Source organism: Monodon monoceros, unplaced genomic scaffold (genome assembly GCF_005190385.1).
Source record: "Monodon monoceros isolate NGI ecotype Baffin Bay Population unplaced genomic scaffold, NGI_Narwhal_1 Super_Scaffold_16, whole genome shotgun sequence".
NCBI lineage: Eukaryota > Metazoa > Chordata > Mammalia > Artiodactyla > Monodontidae > Monodon > Monodon monoceros.
Genome location: NW_021703772.1, coordinates 108,451,021 through 108,473,378, shown reverse-complemented (window position 1 = coordinate 108,473,378; position 22,358 = coordinate 108,451,021). Strand labels below are relative to the sequence as shown.

The window sequence follows — 22,358 nt, the reverse complement described above, 5'->3', positions numbered from 1 at the left end:
GCCTCCCCCGAAGCCTCCACAGAGACAGGGAGTGGTCCAAGGGACACCACACCAAACCTATGCCTATGACACAGTGGCTTCAAATCAGGGGGTACCTCCTGGCCTGCATCAGGGAAGTGTTTCCTAGGCTAAAACAAGGGGCATCACTCAACAACCAATGAGGTGGAAGGAAACCTCTTTATCTGTAGCCCCAGTTTGGGTGAGATGAAAAAAGATTCCTTTCCGTATCACACAAAACTTGGCAAAGAGATTACTCTCACAGCTATCAAAGTCAACGCTTCACTAAGACGTGCTTCTTGAACTCTGCAGCATCATGGTGTATGAAATAGATGAAGAAATAAAACAGAAGAAATTTAAAACTCTATATCCTCAAACGATGCATCAAAGAACACTATCAAGAGAGTGAAAAGTCAACCCGTGGAGTGGGAAAAAAATACCTGCATATCATATAGCTATAAGGATTGATATCCAGAATACAAATGAACTCCTACAACTCAACAACAACAAAACAAATAATTAAAAATGAGCAAAGGACTTGCATAGATGTTTTCTCACAGATATACAAATAGTCAATAAGCACACAAAAAGATGCTCAACATCACTAATCATTAGGGAAGTACAAATCAAACCACAAGGAGGTACCACTTCACACCCATTGGAATGGGTGTTAGCAAAAGAACAGAAAATAGTGTTGGTGAGGAAGTGGAGAAATTAGAACCCTTACGCATTTCTGATGGGAAAGTAAAACGGTGCAGCCTCTGTGGAAAAAGGTATAATGATTCCTCAAAAACTAAACATAACCATACATCCTCCAGCTACACATTCATTTGATATTTAATGCAGAAACCATGTGAATATGACTATGAGCTTCAGTTACACAGCAGGTACACAGACCAGTCAAATATTGATTTTTTTCCATTGAGGTATAACTCATTAAAATATATAGACTAATAATAACATTGAAAGAATTAAAATAACAATAAAGAACCAACAATAACCAACTCATCATCACTTTTGGAATATGCAAGAAAAAAAACTCATTATTCCATACTAGTAAATAAAGAAAAAGAAACATTTAACTTGTCTTTTTTTTTCCTGAACAAAATAAAACTGAAAGGTAATTAAAGAGATAATGAGGGAAAGTATTTCTTTACATAAGTATTCCGAGGAAATAAATAAAATCACCTCTCTGCTTCTGCATATGTTTGAAATTTTCCACAATCAAAAGTTAAAAAAAAAAATCAAAATGGAGAGAACTAATCCAGTTCTTTAAACAGCTGGCTACAAAATAAATTAACTCATTTCAACAGAAGTATAAATAAACACCTGAATTGAAGAACATTATTATATTTTAAAGCTGGAGATAAAAACATCTTGGAATAGGTAGCATGAGGAAAGTCCAATTAATATAGCCCCTGTGACATGAACTGATTCATTTCTTCTATGGCAAAACTTACACATCTTCTTCTACCCGAAGCTGTTGAATATGAGATTTGATTTTCTGTCCTGAAGTTTTTAAGATGATATTTTCTAGGAGGTGGAAATCGTCTTGATTAAAGAGTTCACTGTCCTCCAGTGGCCCAATGATCTGTGAAGAAGAGCAGGGTGGTCAGTGCTGGAATCAGCGGGCTGCAGAGAAGTCCTTGGTTGTCCTCAGGCTACCTTACAAACCAGATCACTTTACAGACCCGAAACACGTTTACATCTTAAGTCAAATCAATGAAAAAAGTGAAAATAAAACCCGAATCAACTCATACAGTTATTCACTTATCAATTCCTCAACTACACAGAGTGTATGTAGACTTGAATACTTTACAATATTTTTACAGTAAGCAAACTCTGAAATAAAATAGCAGTATCATTTTCATTAATTCTCACTGAATATAAATAAGAAAGCCAAAATAGAAACGTAGTGGTAGATATCAGAGATTTCACCCTAAGGGCTACGAGTTTAAAGTTTGGTATGTCCGCCACAGTCTCATTTCCGTGGCTGCAGATATCTATGAAATAGTCCAAGCATAAACCAATTAAGTTCATACAGACTGCACAAACCATAAACATGGTCCCCACACGGGACGAATACTTTATGAATCACAGGTCTCATGGATTTGGGTTCTGAGAACCACCACACTCTCACCACCTTACACAATGGCAGGACAAAATTAAACAGGAGGAAGGTTTCACGTAAGGACGTTTATGTCAAAATGAGCAAACTTCCTTTGAAACAAGGGAGCAGAAATGACCATCAGCGCTGCACAAGCCCTAATCACCTTTGGAGAAAGTGGCTCTGTCTGAAGAGTTTACTAGCTTCAGAGGAGAATGCTGCCAAGACTGTTCACTGATCTAATTTGAAGTCAACCTTGTCTCAGGACAAAGTTCTCACCCTTCCATTGCTGATCACTGCCCTCTGTCCCTTCTTCAGCTTCAGAACATCCCTGCAGTACATGGCATGAGACAAAATGAAATCCATTTTGGAAGACTCAAAGACCTCTTTAAAAAGACTGAAATCCATGCCCTAGGAAAGTAATTGTTATTAAGGAAAAGTAATTGTTATTAAGAAAACCATAAAAATGAATAATCATATGAATAAGTCATAAAATGCTCTTTTAGTGGAATGTAGTGACTAATTTTAATAATTAACACTACGATGTCTCCATTCCCCACTCTCTCTCCCATTTTTTCCCAACCTCCCACTTATCAAGTAATGCTTATTTCCTTTTCCTGTTCCTTTATGTAATTGTTCAATCGGCAAACTATAATTCATGATACCTTTATTCTGCATTTTAAAATCTTGCTAATTTCAAGTCTTTTTTTTAACTAAAATATCAAGTATATTCATCATTTTATAAGAAATCTTAAAACTACAAAATAGTCAAAAGTATGTAACATAAATTAATAAAATGGGCTTATGTTGGAAATACATCAAGAGCACATAAGCCTCTAACTCATTAAGTAGCTTCAATCTCTATAAACAAATATTTTTCTTTGTTCTACAAACAAATCAAATATTATCTGTCTTTTAAAACTTACAAAACCAATGGCTTTGTGCTTAAAACATATATAAGCTTATATCATGCACATCTTGAAGCCTAGCAAGTTTAAAAGTAATAAGGGGAATATGGCAGAATTGTTATTTCTTGGTAAGACCCTTCCAATTAAAAAAAAAAAAAAAAAAATCATCTGAGCTCAGAACTAAAATCACAAATCCTGATCATCAACAGGAACAGGACACATCAGCCCATGGGAATGGACTTCTGAAATAACAATACAAGGCAGCCTCGTGCCACACACAGACTTACCCCAACAGAGAACTCCCCAATGTCAGCTCCTGCAGCCAGCGCCTCTGCAGTCTCCTCCTTGGCCATTTTTGTGATGAAGTTCTTAGCAGAGTTGGAGGTCTGTGTTTGGAGAGCTGCCCAGATTGCTCTGGAGACCTGAGTTTTCTCATAACTTATATCTTCACTAGGATTATTGATCATGCTTACTCTAACATTGTTACTGGATTTCTATTTACAAAAAGGGAAATAAGAGTTATATGGTAGATGCCTTAAATTTAAAAAGCAGCATTAACATCAGTCATATCCCATAAGTAGCAAGTAACACTTAAGTCTTTGGTAGTTCTCCTCTGCATACAGAGTAAAATTAAAATGCTATAATCAGACATTCAAACCCCTGCATGAACTGGCCCCCAGCCTACCTTTTCAACTTCATTTCTTACCCTCCCTGTAAATACAGCATACATTACAGACCATCAGAGTCCTGTATTTCCCCAACACATTTTGCATTCTTCTAATGCATGTTATGCCTCACATTGGTATGTGAACCCCAGCTACACCCATCTTCATTTCCTTAAGTCCCAACCCTCTTGAAGGGCTCTGCTCAGACCCTTCATTCACATGGCCTTTCCAGTTCTACTAAAAATTAATCTCTTCTTGGGTCAAAAGTCAAGAATCCATGTGGGAGAAGATATCTGGGGCCCACAAAACCAAAACAGGGCCATGAGCAACATAAATTCATACTTATGTGTATCTAAAAACATGTACAAGAGTATTCACTGCAGCATTCTTCTAGCCCCAATCTAAAAACAACCCAACTGTCCATCAAACAGACTAAACAAACAAAACTTTGTGGTACAGCCATATGATACAATACTGCACAATGAAAAAGAACTAACTACCACTACCTGTAATAACAGGGGTAAATCTCCAAAATGTTGAGTAAAGAAACCAAACACAAACAAGTACGTACTGTAAGAGTCCATTTAACTAAAGTAAAAAGCAGGCAAACCTAGGATGTGAGAAGAGGGACGGGGGGGCTAGTGATGCGGCCACAAGCAGGGGCGTGCTTCTAGGACTTCGGTAATTGTTTCTGTACCTGCGTGGTGGTCACATGGGTGTGTTGACTCTGTGACACTACATCCTATTGATTTGTGCATGTCTTTTGAACGTATATTTTACTTCAATTACTCCCTCCCTGTTCTCCCACTTTTCACCACTTGAGCATTTGTCTATTTGAGTTAGAGTGCGTTATACGTGTATCGTCCTTCGCCTGGACTACTCCTGATACAACTGACCGCACCATCCAGTCTGTTCCCTTAGACAATAAAGGCACTCAGCACATCAGTGAAGCTGAAATCACCTGGATATTTCAGTAAGCCTCCCTGGGACACAGAGTGGCAAGGGGACACAGGAGGGGTGTGAAACTTGGACGAAGATCCAATCTGAAACCGCTCAGGAAAAGGAAATGTAACATCTCTCTCTCTGACAATGACAATCTCTAGAAGGGTTGATTATTTTTCAACCGTTCACCACTGCCCATTCACTCCACTTCTACAGTTTATATGCTGCACAACTTTCAGACCACCCATATGTGCACCCCTCTGCATGCCTACACCTACTTCTATTATACACGTGCTAATGTGCCTCTGTGGTATTTCTCCCATATCTGGACCTCTCTCAATATAAGGACCCTGTCTCTCCCATACAATATACGACACAAACTTTGCAGCATCTGCAGCAAGAACGTGAACAGTCATACAATAAAAACTTGTCTATGATGACGATCTTACTATTTTTTCCTCTAAAAGAATCTATTCCTGGGACTTCCCTGGCGGTCCAGTGGTTAGGATTCTGTGCTTCCACTGCAGGGAGCCCGGGTTCAATCCCTGGTCAGGTAACTAAGATCCTGCAAACTGCACGGCACAGCCAAAAAAAAAAAAAATCTATTCCCTTACATAAAGCCAGAATATTGCAGTCTTCTCTGTTTTCTCACTAGCTGCCAGACCTCTGAAAAAACAATGCTTCTTTCCCTCAAGCACCAAAAAAGCAGGATCCAGCCTCCCCACCAGAACATTATCAGCACACATATGCCCATGAAGATAACTGCAGCCTCAAACAAAGATACGGAATGAAGCCGTAGATACTTGCCTGATGTTTAATAGCATCATACAATAATTGCCTTCCAGGAGGGCTATCAAAATCCCCAACAATCCAAAAAGTTACTGGCCTAATAAAAGAATCATCTGTAGAAAAACAAAAACAACATATTGAGTGGGAGGGGAAAAAGCACATCCTATGTTTCAATATTGCTATTAAGCCAAGTAATTTCTGAAAGCCATGCAAAAAATAAGAAAATGACAAGTTTAATAAAGATACAAAGCAAAAGTTTTGAAACTCTGATACTAGAATGAAAGCAGGGTAACCTTCCATGCGGCTTAGTTAAAAACTAAGAACGTGCACTTATTAATTCTATTTTGATTTGGGAATCTGTTAGCATGTAAAATCAAAGAGTCTTTGAATGTGTGGATAACATATTATAGTCTTTAATCATATTCATTTATTAACTTTCTAAAATATAATTCTTGGCAAACATTTATACACAGAATTTATCTGCATTGATAAATTATGTTACCCACAGGTTACAGAAACATCCCAATAAAGTGTCAATAAATTCTGAATTACAGTGGTGCCTGAAACCACATAAGATAATTAATTAACAAAAGGAATAGAACATTCTGAAATTTAAAGTTACCATAGATTTCCTTGGAGGACATTCCTGGACAAAAGTAAAGGAAAAAGAGTAGAAGAAAAGAAAATGTCATTTCTCTAATTAATGCCAACTGTAAGAGTCAAATTTTAAATAATGCCCAACATCACCTATGCTTCTTTTCGCTCCTTAGTCCCATTAGGGTTACAGCACTGTTCCAGGACCCCTCAGAACCAATTTCTTTGAGGAAACAAATGGAGCAATTGCCTGTACTTAAACATATATCTGGGAAACCAGAAATTCTCTCTGGGAGAAGACCACAGTAGATAAAAATAGCTGCCTTAGGGACTTCCCTGGCAGTCCAGTGGTTAAGACTCTGTGCTCCCAATGCAGGGGGCACGGGTTTGATCCCTGGTCAGGGAACTAAGACCCCACATGCCACATGGCGCAGCCAAAAAAAAAAAAAATAGCTGCCTTACATGACAGTCAGTGCTCTGAAAGGGTAATAAGTGTGACCAGAGGGGAAAAGCACCCGTCTGCCGTTAAGAGGATATCATTTTACACAATTTTAATCTGAATAAATAACTCTGCATCAAAATCAGTTTAAAAACGTGCACAAGGATTTCTTGTACCAAGCTGATCTTACAAATCCTAAAAACAATTAACCCAATATTGTCATTGAAGAGACAAGTCAAACCAATTTTCAATCCATTAACCCATTTTTACATCATAATTCTTTTTCCATTTTGAACCATGAAAAAATTTTTCTTTTTACCTTTAATGTCTAATATAAAATTTATAAAGACATCTGAATTTTCAAATATCTATAAAAAATTAAATTTTAAACAGATATCTTCTAGACTCAAATAATTATACAAAGTAATAAAAGAAATTATGGAATCTCTTTCCCAACAGACACTAAAAATTAAGGTTTTTGTAAATATTAAAAAAAAAAAAGGAGAAACAAGTTGAATCCAAGGTAAGCCTAAAATGTATTACCTTTCTTGGTCAGATAATTCATACTATTGGCTATAGCAGCAGTCTTGCCTTGGGAATCCAAGACGGTAAATCTAGCATAATCATCCACAAAAAAGTTATCTGAAAGAAAAATTAAAGTAGGTTTATAATTAATATGCCTAAATTCAATCTAATGTTAATATTCAATTGATAATCTCATTTGACCATAATATACATTTTAATAAAATGCATGAGCGAAATATACTGTTTCAAGTTTATTGAACAAGTTCACAACATGACCCACCCCATTAATCACATTTTAAGACACAAACAGAAAATGTACACATCTCACACATAACTCTCAGATATGTGTTTGTCAGTTTGATGGTTTAAATTTATTCTACTCCCACTCTTTTCACTTTACACCTACAGGACGATCTTTTAAAGAGACACTCTTAACTTCATCTCTCCTTTCCATAGTCCATCCCCATAGTAAACTCTTCCCTATCCTATTTGGGGGTAAGAGGGGATGAATGGGAGAGAAAATATTTTTAAAAACTCTTGTTTTCGTTATTTCACATCTACCAAAGTAACATTTTTAACCTTAAGAGAAACAAAAGGTCACTTTCAGATATGTTTCTTTTCTGATTAGTGCCTATGGGCAATGCTCTTATTAATCATTTCCCCCTCAGATAACTCTTGCTAAAATTCCAGTTTCATCAAGTCATTCCCTTGCTCTCAATACTTTGTAATTTCTTCCTACCTACAAACTGGTCTCCAGCCTGGTATCATAAACCCCTTCTTTATCTCCAGCAATCTTCCCAGGCCTTTGCATTATTTACTCCCCAATACAAATGCCCCGTTTCTTGCAATGTCCTCCAAGCACATCTTGCTTGCCCACTCTCCCATGTATTTGTCTGTCCACCCACTAACCCGTCTATCCTTTCATTCAACAAAGCACACCAAGGGCCTACTAACTGTTCAGTCAGTAGTCTAGCAAAGGTAAGCAATGGTAAATAAGACAGACACTGCCCATGACTTCATGTAGCAGAAGGGAGGAAGCACCATGGCCTTAAAACTGAGTCGCCAGACAGCAAAGGCCAAGAGCAGCGTAGATGATGGAGCTATGACAACTGGGTTAGGAGGATGCCAGCTGCTCTTTCACTGGGAGCTCCAAAATGCTCACCAAGCAAACTGCATCCTTGCCACTGTGGAATAGCATCATTTCACAGCTGAGGACTGTAACACTCAGTGGAGAACGATACCCAAACACAGAACTACTTTTATGGTCCTTATTCATGAGTACTGCAAAGGTAACTCTTTATAATTTAATTTAAAATGATGGAAACGACAAAAACTCAAGACAAAAATTCATAATACTGCTTGCCTTGCTCTACTAATACTTCTGGTAAAAAGCACTTTCTTACTTTCTTTTTCAAATATAAGCATACATGTGCATTTTTCCTTTGCCTATATTTAAACATTTTCTTCTGCCTGAAAGGAAAGGAATTTAGTTTCAAGTAGAATAGGGGTAGTTGCAATAAAGTAACAACCATAAACAGATCTATATATTCACTATATTCAACTACAACAACAAATACACTTGGTTTTGACTTCACCATTACACATATCCTTTCCTCCCCAGTGAGATTTCCTGAGCAAGTGGTAACTCTACTGTATTTCCAGCAGTTTGTTAAAGTGGCCTTAAGAGTCTCCAGGAAGGCAAAAGGAACAAATTGTACCTGGGCTTAACCTCTTAAAAAGGTATTCTTGGGCTCCCCTGGTGGCGCAGTGGTTGAGAGTCCGCCTGCCGATGCAGGGGACACGGGTTCATGCCCTGGTCCTGGAAGATCCCACATGCCGCGGAGCGGCTGGGCCCGTGAGCCATGGCTGCTGAGCCTGCGCGTCCGGAGCCTGTGCTCCGCAACGGGAGAGGCCACAACAGTGAGAGGCCCGCGTACCGCAAAAAAAAAAAAAAAAAAAGGTATTCTTGTGGAAACAACCTAAAACACTCATCAACTGAGGCACAGATAAGCAAAGTGTGGCCTATCTATACAATGGAATATGAATCAGTCATAAAAAGGAATGAAGTCCTCCAGGACTGTCAGACAATGAAGTTAAATTTATGTTTGTGATTTATGATATTTATTATCTGAAAAGAAGAAAAAGGAATGAAGTTCTGAGACAGGCTACGACATGGATGAACCTTAAAAACTTTATGCTAAATGAAAGAAGCCAGTCACAAAAAACGTCCAATTATATGAAATATCCAGAATAGAAAAATCCATAGAAACAGAAACTTAATTAGTGGTTGCTGAAGGACAGGAAAAGGGGGAAATGGAGAGTGGCTACATCATTTCTTTTGGGGAGGATGATAATGTTCTAAAGTTAGTGTGATGCTCACACAACTTTGAGAGTATACTAAAAACTGTGCACTTTACAACTGTACACTTTGAAAGGTTGAGTTTTATGGCATGGACACCAGGGGTCACCAATCCCCAGGCCATGGACCAATACCGGTCCATGGCCTGTTAGGAGATGGGCTGCACAGCAGGAGGTGAGTGGCGGGTGAGCCAGCGAAGCTTCATCTGTATTTACAGCCACTCCCCATCGCTCGCATTACCGCCTGAGTTCCGCCTCCTGTCAGATCAGTGGTGGCATTAGATTCTCATAGGAGCACAAACCCTACTGTGAACTGCGCATGCGAGGGATCTAGGTAGCGCTCTCCTCATGAGAAACTAATGCCTGATGATCTGAGGTGGAACTGAGGCGGTGATGCTAGCGCTGGGGAGCGGCTGCAAATACAGATTATCATTAGCAGAGAGGTTTGACTTGCATGGAGACCATAAATCAACTGCGTGCAGACTCATATCGAAACCCTATCAGTGAGTGGCAAGTGACAATTAAGCTGCATCTGGTGGCAGGCTTTAAGTCAGAATCCGACACTTATTTTAGTCCATGCGTAGCCCAACCCACACCTGAGCCCCAAGCTCAGGGCTTCCACTGATTCTGCATTATGGTGAGTTGTATAATTATTTCATTATATATTACAATGTAATAATAATAGAAATAAAGTGCATAATAAATGTAATGCACCTGAATCACCCCGAAACCACCCCCCACACACCCTCGGTCCATGGAAAAACTGTCTTCCACGAAACTGGTCCCTGGTGCCAAAAAGGTTGAGGACCGCTGATGTACACTATTTCTCAATGAAGCTTTATTTGTTAAAAAGGCATTCTTAAGTTCTCAGAGTATAGCTACCTGAGATATTTGTCGACATTATCACTGACTGACTGCATAATGAGAAAGAAGATAGCTGCTTAAGAGCTTCAGGGCTGTAAGAAAGTCAACAATCTAGGTCCACTCTTACCATCTAATGCCTACATTTAGTTGGCATTTAAAAGGCACTGAATATCTTTCAAAGTTTACAAAGATTTATCCAGGAAGAATTTCTCTCCTTTTGGAGGAAACTCCTGTGAATTTAGAAGCTCATATAATGAACTCAAGGTGAAGGAAACTGTGTCACAATCTCGGGTTATCAGAAATTCTGAACATTACAATCCAATAAATGCAAAGATTCTGAAAGACAAATCAAAAAGGCCCCAAATTGTTCCTGAAATACTCCTTACTTGTTGCTGTTAAATCCAGGTATTCTCGCTCAGCTGTCAAAATCCTAGAGTTGATTCGGGGAACCACATTTGGCTGATTCATGATATATTCTACCACATCTTGATCATGGGACAGTTCACCCTAGAGGAAAAAAAAAAAAGAAAACAGGGTGTGGGTGAGATGCACATTAAACAAATATGATCAATAATAATTTATTAGGACCTAAAAAATCATTAACTTTATAGTATCTTCTTATGTACTGATAATAGCTAAAAATAGAAGTTACCACGTTATAGGGTCCTGTCAGTGCCAAGCAAGGTACTGTATGTACGGTATCTCTAATCCATTCAACAATGTGGGGAAGATGTGGTACCTATTTAAGAAAGGTTATGAAGAACCTAGGGGTAAGACAGGTATAAAGACACAGACCTACTAGAGAATGGACTTGAGGATATGGGGAGGGGGAAGGGTAAGCTGTGACAAAGCGAGAGAGGCATGGACATATATACACTACCAAACGTAAAATAGATAGCTAGTGGGAAGCAGCCACATAGCACAGGGAGATCAGCTCGGTGCTTTGTGACCACCTAGAGGGGTGGGATAAGGAGGGTGGGAGGGAGGGAGACGCAAGAGGGAAGAGATACGGGAACATATGTATATGTATAACTGATTCACTTTGTTATAAAAAAAAAAAAAAAGAAAGGTTAAATAACTTACTCAAAGTCACAGAGCTAATGAGAAGTGAATATGAAATGCAAACCCATGTTTATTTGATCTCACCACAGAAACAAGCAAGCTCTAGAAATTAGTTGAAGAGTTAATACAAGCAAAAATCCATCCTGAGATCTACTCAGTTAGCTTCTCTCTAAAGAAGAAAGCCAAATTAATTCCCTCAGGCGTTAATATACTTAAAAAAAAAAAAAAATCACCCCAAGCCTTTTTCAATCTCAGGCATTTCAATCTCAAGTAATCCTACATTTCCAGAGTCACAATTACACTGGGGGAGAAGAAATCATTAACTAAAGAATTAATTAAAGAATCATTAATTCTTCCCTTTATACTTCTCATATTATAGAAATACTTGTACTGCATGAGGGTGATCTAATGTAAACGGCTGTGGAAACTTGCAAGTTTTTCACACTTAATATATTTCATACAAAACCATATTTCAACATGATTTTCAGGGGGAATAGATGTGAATCAGATATACACAATCAAGTCTTAAAAATTCCACTCAGGCATCTTCTGTGGCTACTTATCTCAAGAGCAATAACTCACAAATTCTCAAACTATAAGCCAATAATGAGCATATGTGCCAACCGCGTAATTCAAAAGACTTACAAAGGTAATCGATGACTTGCTATAGATGTAAGCTCATGTATAAAACTTTGGTCTCTATTACAAACCTGAACTGATTCCAATAAAAAGCCTAACTCAAGGAGGCAATCTGGCAAATCTATCAAAATTTTACATGTACATACCTTCTAATGCAGCTCACCTACACACACACACAGTGGTTGCTTCCAGAAAGAAAAGATGAATGGCAGGGGAACAGGAACGAATAAGTGACAGTTTCTCTTCATTTATACCTCTATACACATTTTGAATCTCACACCATCTGCATATCATATGCTTTTATATACAGTGAATTTAGTGCAAAATTTTAAATGTACATTATTACCCTTTGACACAGTTCCAATAATTGGTATTTCTCAAAAAATTACAAAGTACAAAGATATACATATTAGAAGATTCACTGACCATTATTTACAAAAGTGTACATCTACAAGCAACGTCCAACATTAAGGGATAAAATAAATGATTATTCATTCTTAAAAAGGAATAGCAGCAATCTAAAAGTTTTAAGACAGAGTTATGTTCAGAAATGCAGTGCTAAGATACATTCAATTAGAAAAGTAAGCTAAAAAGCTGAAAAATGCACTTATACATATATATAAATCAATATACAGAGACACACAGAAATATTTCTCTAGGGATGAGGGTAAGAACTTTCATTTTTACGTTATATAATTGAGTATTTCCCAAATTTAGTATTTTCTAAATATGTGTGGAAGCACATATAACTTTTGTCATAATATTTAAATTCTTATCTAGCCAAACCCATTCATTTCATGTTTCATTCCTGGAGCTCCATGAAGAACAAATTCCTTAACGAAACTACTGGGACCTATTCTTATGCATGAGGAGACATGCAACCGAATTCGGCCAATATTTTTGTGTGTGTGTCTAAATGCATTAACAGTCAGCCCAAGAAATAGCTTCTTTCAAAAATACTGCTTGTTTTTTTTTTTTTTAAACAAATGATGCTGGGAAAACTGGACATCCACATGCAAAAGAATAAAGTGAGACCATTACCTCACAGCACACACAAAAACTAACTCAAAATATATCAAAGACATCAACATAAGAGCTAAACCATGAAACTTTTAGAAGAAAACATTAGGGAAAATCTTCATGACACTGAATTTGACACTGAATTTGACTATGATTTTTATGATATGACAGCAAAATCACAGGCAACACAAAGAAAAAAGAGGTAAATAGGACTTCATCAAAAACTAATTTTAATACTTTAAAATTAATATTTAAAATATTATGACAAAAGTTATTTGTGCTTCTACACATATTTAGAAAATACTAAACTTTGTATATATAAATTGTATAAAGTAAAAATGAAAATTCTTCCCCTCATTCCAATCTCTAGAAAAATATTTCTGTGGTCTCCATGTATATTGATTTTTTTTTTTTTTTTAATTGTTTGGCCACGCCATGCAGCATGCGGGATCTTAGTTCCCTGACCAAGGATCGAACCCACGCCCCCTGCAGTGGAAGCTCAGAGTCTTATCCACTGGACCGCCAGGGAAGTCCTATATTGATTTATACATAGGTATATGTGCATTTTTCAGCCTACCTTTCCAGTTGAATATACCTTGGCTCTGCATTTCTGAACATAACAACTCTATTCAATACTTTTAGAATGCTGCATAATATTCCTTTTTACAAATGAACAGTAACATTTATTTCATCCTCTAATGTTGGACGTTACTTGTAGAAACTTTCGTGAATCAAAGGACACCATCAAGAAAGTGAAAAGAGAACTGACAGAATGGAAGAAAATGTTTGCAAATCATATGTCTGATAAGGGATAAATATCCAAAATATATAAAGAACTCCTACACTTCAACATCAATTTAAAAAAAAAAACCCATTTTGAAAATGGGCAAAGTCCCAAACAGACATTTCTCCAAAGAAGATATACAAATCGCTAATAAGCACCTGAAAAGATGTTCAGTCTCATTAGTCCTTAGGGAAATGCAAATCAAAACCATAATGGGATACCACTTCACACCAACCAGAATGGCTATAATCAAAATGACAGAAACTAAGAGGTGTTGGTGAGGACGTGCTATGGAAAACAGTTTGGTGGTTCCTCAAAATGTTAAACACAAAATTACTGTATGATCCAGCAATTCCACTTCCAGGTATATATCAAAAAGAATTGAAAGCAAGGACTTGCAGATAATTGTACAATTGTATAATTGAACTAAATGTTCACAGCAGCATTGTTCACAATAGCCAAAAGGGGGAAACAACCCAAATGTCCATCAGCATTTGAATGAATAAACCAAATGTGGTATATACATCATTTAATCTTAACAGGAAGGAAATTGTGATACATGCTGCAACATGTATCAACCTTAAAATAAGCAAAACACAAAAGTGACAAACACTGCATGATGCCACTTACATGAAATACCTGGAATAGGCAAACGCATAGACACAGAAAGTAGAATATTGGAATCGCAGTAGGAAAAGTTACCTTTATGACATTTAACTTGCCCTATTACTATCTACTTGTCCCCAGCTATGCAGGAGCCTTGAAAACCAACAGCCCTGCAATAAAGGTGAAAACCAGCAGACTAGGAAAGTCTAGCATTCTCTTTATTTGAGCGGAATCAGACCTTACTTGGTGCCAAGTGCCTTTTTCCTGGAGGTGTTTGTCAATAACAATCAGGAGTAACTGTTTAATGTCTCCGTTGTTTGAGTGGTGACAGCAGTTGGGTTAACATAAAGCTGGCTAAAAGGAACAGAAGAAAAAGCTAGGGAATGAGATGTCTATGAGGGATTTTGAAAAGTCCTCACATTCCTTGGAATCTAAAAGGCCACGTGCATGGTGGCCAGGGGTGTGTACACGCCCAGGAAAAATCTTTGAAGGCCCTAAACTCTTGGCCCTAACTAACCTTGACACTCGAGCAAGCAAGAGTTGAAGAGGCTAAGGCAGAGTTGTAAACCGCCTGGCTGAGAACCGAAGTCACACTCCAGCATGTACACAGGCACACTTGGGAAAAACTGGGAGACTTTCTTGGATTCATGCATTTGAGAAAATCTCTGTTTATTCATTAGTCGACCAATAAGCTAACAAACAGAGACTTAAGAGGCTACATGCGATAAAGAATACAGACTTTAAAGAATCAATACAGTAAACTCACTAAACAAACAGCAGTTGCAACAACAAACCTTGGTAGGGCAAAGACTTTGATTTATGAAGGTGTCACATTACATTAATTAAAACGTCCAGTTATCAACAAATTTTAAAGACATGCAAAGAAACAAAAGTGTGACCCATAATCAGGAAAAGCAGCAGTTAGTACATACTGTTACCGAGAGAGTCCAAGCATTAATACAGAAAGTTTTAAAATCAGCTATTTAAATATATTCAAAGAACTAAAGGAAATTCTATCTAGCAAACTAAAGGTAAGTTTGAGACTCGTGTCTCACCAAATAGACAATATCAATAAAAAGAAAAGTTATGGAAAAGAACCAAATAGAAAAGCTGGAGTTAAAAAATATAATAACTGAAATGAAATATTCACTAGAAGGACTCGGCAGAATATTTCAGCTGACAGTAAAAAGAATCAGTGAACTTTATAAGATACAACAAATGAGATTATACAGTGTAAGGAACAGAAAAAAAGAAACCTGTGGGACAGTAAACAGTATCAATATATGTATACATCAAGAAGGAGGAGAGGGGGCTTCCCTGGTGGTGCAGTGGTTGAGAGTCCGCCTGCCAATGCAGGGCACACGGGTTCGTGCCCCGGTCCGGGAACATCCCCACATGCCGCGGAGCGGCTGGGCCCGTGAGCCATGGCCGCTGAGCCTGCGCGTCCGGAGCCTGTGCTCCACAAGGGGAGAGGCCACAGCAGTGAGAGGCCTGCGTACCGCAAAAAAAAAAAAAAAAAAAAAAAGAAGGAGGAGAAGGAAAGAAAGGACAGTGTGTAATAAAGAATTTGGCTAGCTCCCTGGTTCCAGGGAGGTAACCTCTTAATCCTGAAATTTCCTGAATGATAGGCGTGGTGTCTTTGTTATTTATGCAGGGCCCCTCAGACCACACCTGACAGTTTATACTAAAGAGGTGATTTGTGGTGGTGGGCCCTCAGGTAGTTTATGCTAACAAGATGACTCAGAATGCAGGCTGCCTAGGCCAGAAAGACAAATCATGTGTTTAGAGGATTGGTGTTTTGAGCAGCAAGACCTCCAGAAACAGGAGGGGGGGCTAGAGACTGAGTTTAGTCACATGGCCAATGATTCAATCAATAGTGGCTATGCAGGGATGTCCCTGGTGGCTCAGTGGTTAAGAATCTGCCTGCCAGGGACTTCCCTGGTGGTACAGTGGTTAAGAATCCACCTGCCAATGCAGGGGACATGGGTTAGATCCCTGGTCCGGGAAGATCCCACATGCCGGGGAGCAACTAAGCCCGTGCGCCACAACTACTGAGCCTGGGCTCTAGAGCCTGTGAACCACAACTACTGAGCTCGTGTGCCACAACTACTGAAGCCCACTCGCCTAGAGCCCGTGTTCCGCAACAAGAGAAGCCACTGAAATGAGAAGACCATGCACCGCAACAAAGAGTAGCCCCCGCTCGCCACAACTAGAGAAAGCCTGTGTGCAGCAACAAAGACCCAACACAGCCAAGAAAAAAAAAAAGAATCCACCTGCCAATTCAGGGGACATGGGTTTGAGCCCTGGCCCAGGAAGATCCCAAGTGCTGCGGAACAACTAAGCCCGTGCGCCACAACTACTGAGCCTGCGCTCTAGAGCCTGCAAGCCACAACTACTGAGCCCACATGCTGCAACTACTGAAGCCTGCGCACCTAGAGCCTATGCTCCGCAACGAGAGAAGCCACCGCAATGAGAAGCCCGCGCAACGCAACAAAGAGTAGCCCCTGCTCACTGCAACTAGAGAAAGCACGCGCACAGCAACGAACACCCAACGCAGCCAAAAACTTTAAAAATATACATATATATATGTACATATATATAGTGCCTATGAAATGAAGCCCCAATAAAAACTCTGGACACCAAAACTTGGCTGAAGTTCCCTGGTTGGCGACACGCCACATGTTATCACACATCAGTGAGCTGGGAGGATAATATATCCTGACTTCATAGGGAAAAGACACAGAATTCTTACATCTGGAACCTTCCCAAGCTTTGCTGTGTGCACCTTACTCTTTGGCTGGTTCTGATACATATTCTATGACTATAACAATGCTAATTGTAAAGATAGCACTGTCCTGAGCTCTGCAAGCCATTCTAGCAAATTATCAAAACTGAGGGAATGCCTGCATTTGTAGCCAGTCGATCGTAAGTAACAGTGGCCTGAGGATCTCTGAACTTGGGGCTGGTGTCTGAAGTGAAGACAGCCTTGAGGAGAACTATGTCCTCAATCTGTTAGGACTGTGGCCTAACTCTGAGTAGTGTGGTATCAGAAGTCATTATAGGCCAAAAGACTGTCAGAAGAAATAAAAGGTATTCCCAGATTTGATGGAAAATGTTAATTTACATATCTAAGAAATGTAATGAGGGTATATCCATATAATATATGTTTTTCAATCTCAGCACTATTGACATTTTGGACTAGATAACTCTTTGGAAAGGGAGGTGCTGTCCTGCTTCTTTGGAAGGGGGAGGGACTGACCTGAGCATTTAAGAGGTTTAGCAGCAAAAAAAAAAAAAAAAAAAGAGGTTTAGCAGCATCTCTGATTCCTGCCCACTAGATGCCAGTAACACCCCTCCCTTCCCCCAATTCTGACAACCAAAAATGTCTCCAGACGTTGACAAATGTGCCGCCAAGCGGGGTAAAATTGTTCCTGCTTATTGAGACCCCCTTGTGTGATGGAATACTACACAGCTGTCTTCAAAAACTGAGAATACTCTATGCACTGAATTAGAAAGACTCATACATGCATTTTGTTAAGTGAAAAAAGCCAAGGTATAGAATAGTTATGTAATTTGCTACCACTTTTAAATAAAGGTTGGGAAGGAGTAAATATTCATTGTTAGCATACAGATACAAAAATGCTTTGGAAGAATTCAGAGGAAACTTAAAACAGCAATTACCTATTATTGGAAGGTGGGTAGATGAATGGCTATATACAGAGGGAGATTTTTAATATTTTTTATGATGATTTAATAATCATGGGAACTTTTTAATAATTAAATACACTGATCAAAACTGACAAATCATTTCAGTCTTTCCATTTAGCTCTGTCTTAATAATCATCACTTATAAGGGTGCCAGACCTTGATCTCCCTCTCAAGCTACTGAGAATCCTCAAGTGTCCTGAGATTTTCTTTGCCTATACGTTGGTTTGGGCTCCTGAAACATCTGTATAGTGAGTCATGTTTTGATGTCTTGAAAAGTGGAAAACTAAGGGAGTGGAAATACTGTAGTTTCTTGTAAAAAACAAATAAGAAAGAAATGTAAAGTACTATAAGTAAGAAAAACTCACGAGTTCCACACCTAGACATGCCCTTGTCATCTCAAAGATGACAGTATTTTCTATACAGAAAATGTTAAAGAATCCACAAAAAAACTCTTAGAGCTAATAAACAATGTCAACATGGTTACAGCATATAAGATCAATATATAAAAATCAACTGCATTTCTATTCACTATCAATGAACTATCCAAAAACTAAATTAAGGAAACAACTACATTTACAACAGCATCAAAAAGAGTAAAATGTAAAATACTAAGGAATAAATTTAACAAAAGAAGTGTAAGACTTCTTCACTGAAAACGATAAAACATCATTAAAAGAAAGTAACAAGACCTAAATAAATGGAAAAACATCCTGTGTTCATGGGTTAGAAGGTTCAATATTATTAAGATGTCAATATTCCCCAAATTGATCAACAGATTCAACACAATTCCTATCAAAATCCCAATGGCCCCTTTTTTGCAGAAACTGACAAGCTGATCTTAAGATTCTTATGGAATTGAAAGGGACACAGAAGAGCCAAACCTTTTTTTTTTTTTAAAGGAACACCAACAGTCCAACCCAAACTTTCATTTAGATAAAAATCATTTCTCCATTACATTAAGGGCATAGTCAGGCTAAAGAATAGCCTTGTTTTCATTAGTAGCCATGTCACACTACACAGCCACGGTCATATTTATGGTGAGCTTGACATCTTCTCTCAGTATCCTAGCTAAGTCCTTTATATTTTTGTAACTAAAGAGCCCAGACTAGGACTTTTTCTAAAAACATTAGAAGTCTGCTCCAAAGGAGAAATGATGTCTCCACCTCCACAAACTAAAGGTTGTCAACACATTGCAAATATTAATATTCCAGTTACAAACTTCCACGAGGAAGGAAGCATCCCCAGCCATCACCTTATTACCAGATGTATGAGTATGTACGTACATGCTTGTGTGCATGTGCATGCGTTTTGTGTATGCATTGAAGACTGGTAACATGTACAGAATCACAAATGGTGGCTAAATCTAAGAGATTGTGGGCTATGTTAATTTTATTTGCTTTTTTGGGTTTCTTTTTGCTTGTATTTTTACGATTTGTCTGAAAGTGGAACAAGCACATAGCACACATGCAAAGCTGAGCTTTAGGGGCTTTTTGTTGGTTTTAAGCCCCTAATATTTTATTTTCTTTTTCCTTGATCTTTCTCCTAAAGAACAAAGCCCCACATGTCTGATTAATTAAGGTTTCAGTTAGTCAAATTTCACTAGGGATTTCACAAATTTTATAGACAACTGTCTGTAAGCTGAGCTGATGCAAAATGGCAGATGGGGCTGTCTGACCACAGAGAAGAGCCCGGTATAAAGAGCAGACTAAAAAGCGGAGGTGTTCATTTAAATCAACGTGATTTGGAATCAGAAGAGTTCCTTTCCAAAAACATTCATCTTAGCAAATAGTGAGTTAAAATTTGTGATGTTTATTTAAAACTACACAATGAGTTTTGAAACCGCAAGGGCATGTAATTATCTTGTCTGTAGCTCACTCTTTGAACTCAAATCTGACTTTTTAAAAATACTCATTTTAATCTTCAAACTTTAAATCACTTGTTTTTCTCTGTGCTTGCGCAGTTTCCCATCTGTGAGGTGGTAAACAGGCTAGTGCTTTTTAAAAAATTTTTTATTTCATATTAGCAATATAATACATATTCATTGATAAAAATATAATACAGAAGAGCCCAAAGAAAAACAATCATCCATAATCTCGCCATGCTGTTCATGAAAAAGCTTCTCATTTGAGGTATTTATTTCCAGCCTAACACACACAAAGACATACACATATACACATACAGACATACTTACATATGAACACACCTACCCAGGCACATTCATATATACACAGTAACAGGATCAGCCTGGCCACACTACTTTATAATCCACCTGCCAGAACTTGGTGACATGTTATATAAACATATCTTTAGATATTCTTAGTTAACATATTTTTAATAGCTACATTGTGCCCCATCATACTGTTGGATATTTAAATTATTTCTAATTCTTTGCTATCATAATGACTGCTTCACTGTACATTTATATATTTCATATTCATATATGTTTATGTATTTAATATTCACAGAAGAGCCAAACATTCTTAAAAAAGAAAAGCTCAAAGTTGGAAAACTCACACTTGATTATGACAATAATCAAGACTGTGAGGTACTTACGTAGAAAAAGGTATACAGGTTAATGGAAAACAAGAGACAGTCCAAAAATAAACCTATACATTAGTGGGCAATTTATTTTTGACAACGGTACCATGACAATTTAATGGGGAAAGACTACTCTTTTCAATAAATGGTGCTGGGGCAACTGAGTATTCAAAAAGATACCCAAGGTGCACGTCTCAAATTGAACAGGGAAAAGGAGTTGATATCCTACCTCACTCCATATACAAAAATTAACTGAAGATGGATCAAAGAACTGAAGATGGATCAAAGAACTGAAGATGGATCAAAGAACTAAATGTTAAGAGAAAAAACTATAAAATACTCAGAAGAAAACACAGAAATCTTCATGATTAAGCAAGAGTTTCTTACATATGGTACAAATAATACAAGCAACAACAACAAGTAAATTGAACTTAATCAAAATTTAAAACATTTGTGCTTTAAAAGACACTACCAAGAAAGTAAAAAGAGAAACCAGAAAATGAGAGAAAATATTTGAAAATCATAAATAATATGGAATTCATGTCCAGAATATACAAAGAACTCTTATAACTCAACAGTAATAAAACAAATAACCCAATTAAACACAGGCAAATAATTTGAACAGACACTTCTCCAAAGAGAAATAAACGGTCAATAAGCATAGGAAACAATGCTCAACATCATTCATGGTTGAGTAATGCAAATCAAAACCACAATGAGATACCACTTCACACCCACTAGGCTATAATCGAAGAGACAGACAATACCAACAACTGGCTAGAATTTAGAGAAAATGGAACCTGCATACATTGCTGAGAGAAATGTATAAAGGTGCAGGTGCTTTGGAAAACAGTCTGGCAGTTCTGTTAAAAATTGAGTTACTATTAAAAACAGAATAACTACATTAGAAGGCAATTCCACTCCTAAGTGTATACCCAAGACAACTGAGAACATATGTCTACATTAAAACTTTTACATGATTGCTTATAGCAGCAGCATTATTCATAGTAGCCAAAAAAGTGGCAATAACCTAAATATGAATGGATAAACAAACTGTGGTATATCCACTGGAGGAACTATTATTTGGCCATAAAAAAGGAATGAAGTACTGACACATGCTCCAACAAGGATAAACCTTGAAAACATTATGCTAAGTCAGAGAAATCAGTCACAAAAGACCATATATTATATGAATCCCTTTTTATAAAATGTCCCAAACAGGCAAATCCATAGAGACTGAAAACAGATTCATGGGTGCCAGGGGGTGGGGTAGGGGAAAATGGGGAGTGATTGCTGCTGGGTGTCAGGTTTATTTTAGGGGTGAGGATAATGCTCTGAAATTAGACAATGGTGACAGTTGCATAATTCTGTGTAAATACTAAAACCCACTGCATAGTCCACCTTAAAAGGCTGAGTTTTACGGCATGTAAGTTATATCTCAACGATAACTATATATATATAAAATATCTGAATTTTTCTGAGTCAAAATTCCTTACAAGTAGAACAAATATCTCTTAGAATGGCTAAATTCTTAAGAATTTTTAAAATAAAATTTAAGCTTGAAGCCAATAAAATTAGTTATTTCAAAAACAATGTACAGGGGGCTTCCCTGGTGGCGCTGTGGTTGAGAGTCCACCTGCCGATGCAGGGGACACGGGTTTGTGCCCTGGTCCGGGAAGATCCCACGTGCCGCGGAGCGGCTGGGCCCGTGAACCATGGCCGCTGAGCCTGCGCGTCCGGAGCCCGTGCTCCGCAACGGGAGAGGCCACAACAGTGAGAGGCCCATGTACCGCAAAAAAAAAAAAAAAAAAAA

General features: G+C 38.0%; 1 protein-coding gene across 3 annotated transcripts in view; it reads right to left on the bottom strand.

Annotated features, from left to right (window-relative positions):
- UGGT1 (UDP-glucose glycoprotein glucosyltransferase 1) overlaps positions 1-22,358 on the bottom strand; it is a 108,713-nt gene that overhangs the window by 33,385 nt on the left and 52,970 nt on the right. For 2 of the 3 annotated variants that reach the window (XM_029224765.1, XM_029224767.1), the window contains 7 exons: positions 10,575-10,695; positions 6,985-7,083; positions 6,031-6,054; positions 5,427-5,521; positions 3,300-3,506; positions 2,384-2,515; positions 1,458-1,588 (listed from right to left, as the gene is read on the bottom strand). In XM_029224765.1, the coding sequence (XP_029080598.1) occupies positions 1,458-1,588; positions 2,384-2,515; positions 3,300-3,506; positions 5,427-5,521; positions 6,031-6,054; positions 6,985-7,083; positions 10,575-10,695 (809 nt within the window). The remainder of the gene's footprint in view (positions 1-1,457; positions 1,589-2,383; positions 2,516-3,299; positions 3,507-5,426; positions 5,522-6,030; positions 6,055-6,984; positions 7,084-10,574; positions 10,696-22,358) is intronic. The other variant, XM_029224766.1, reaches the window with a different exon arrangement.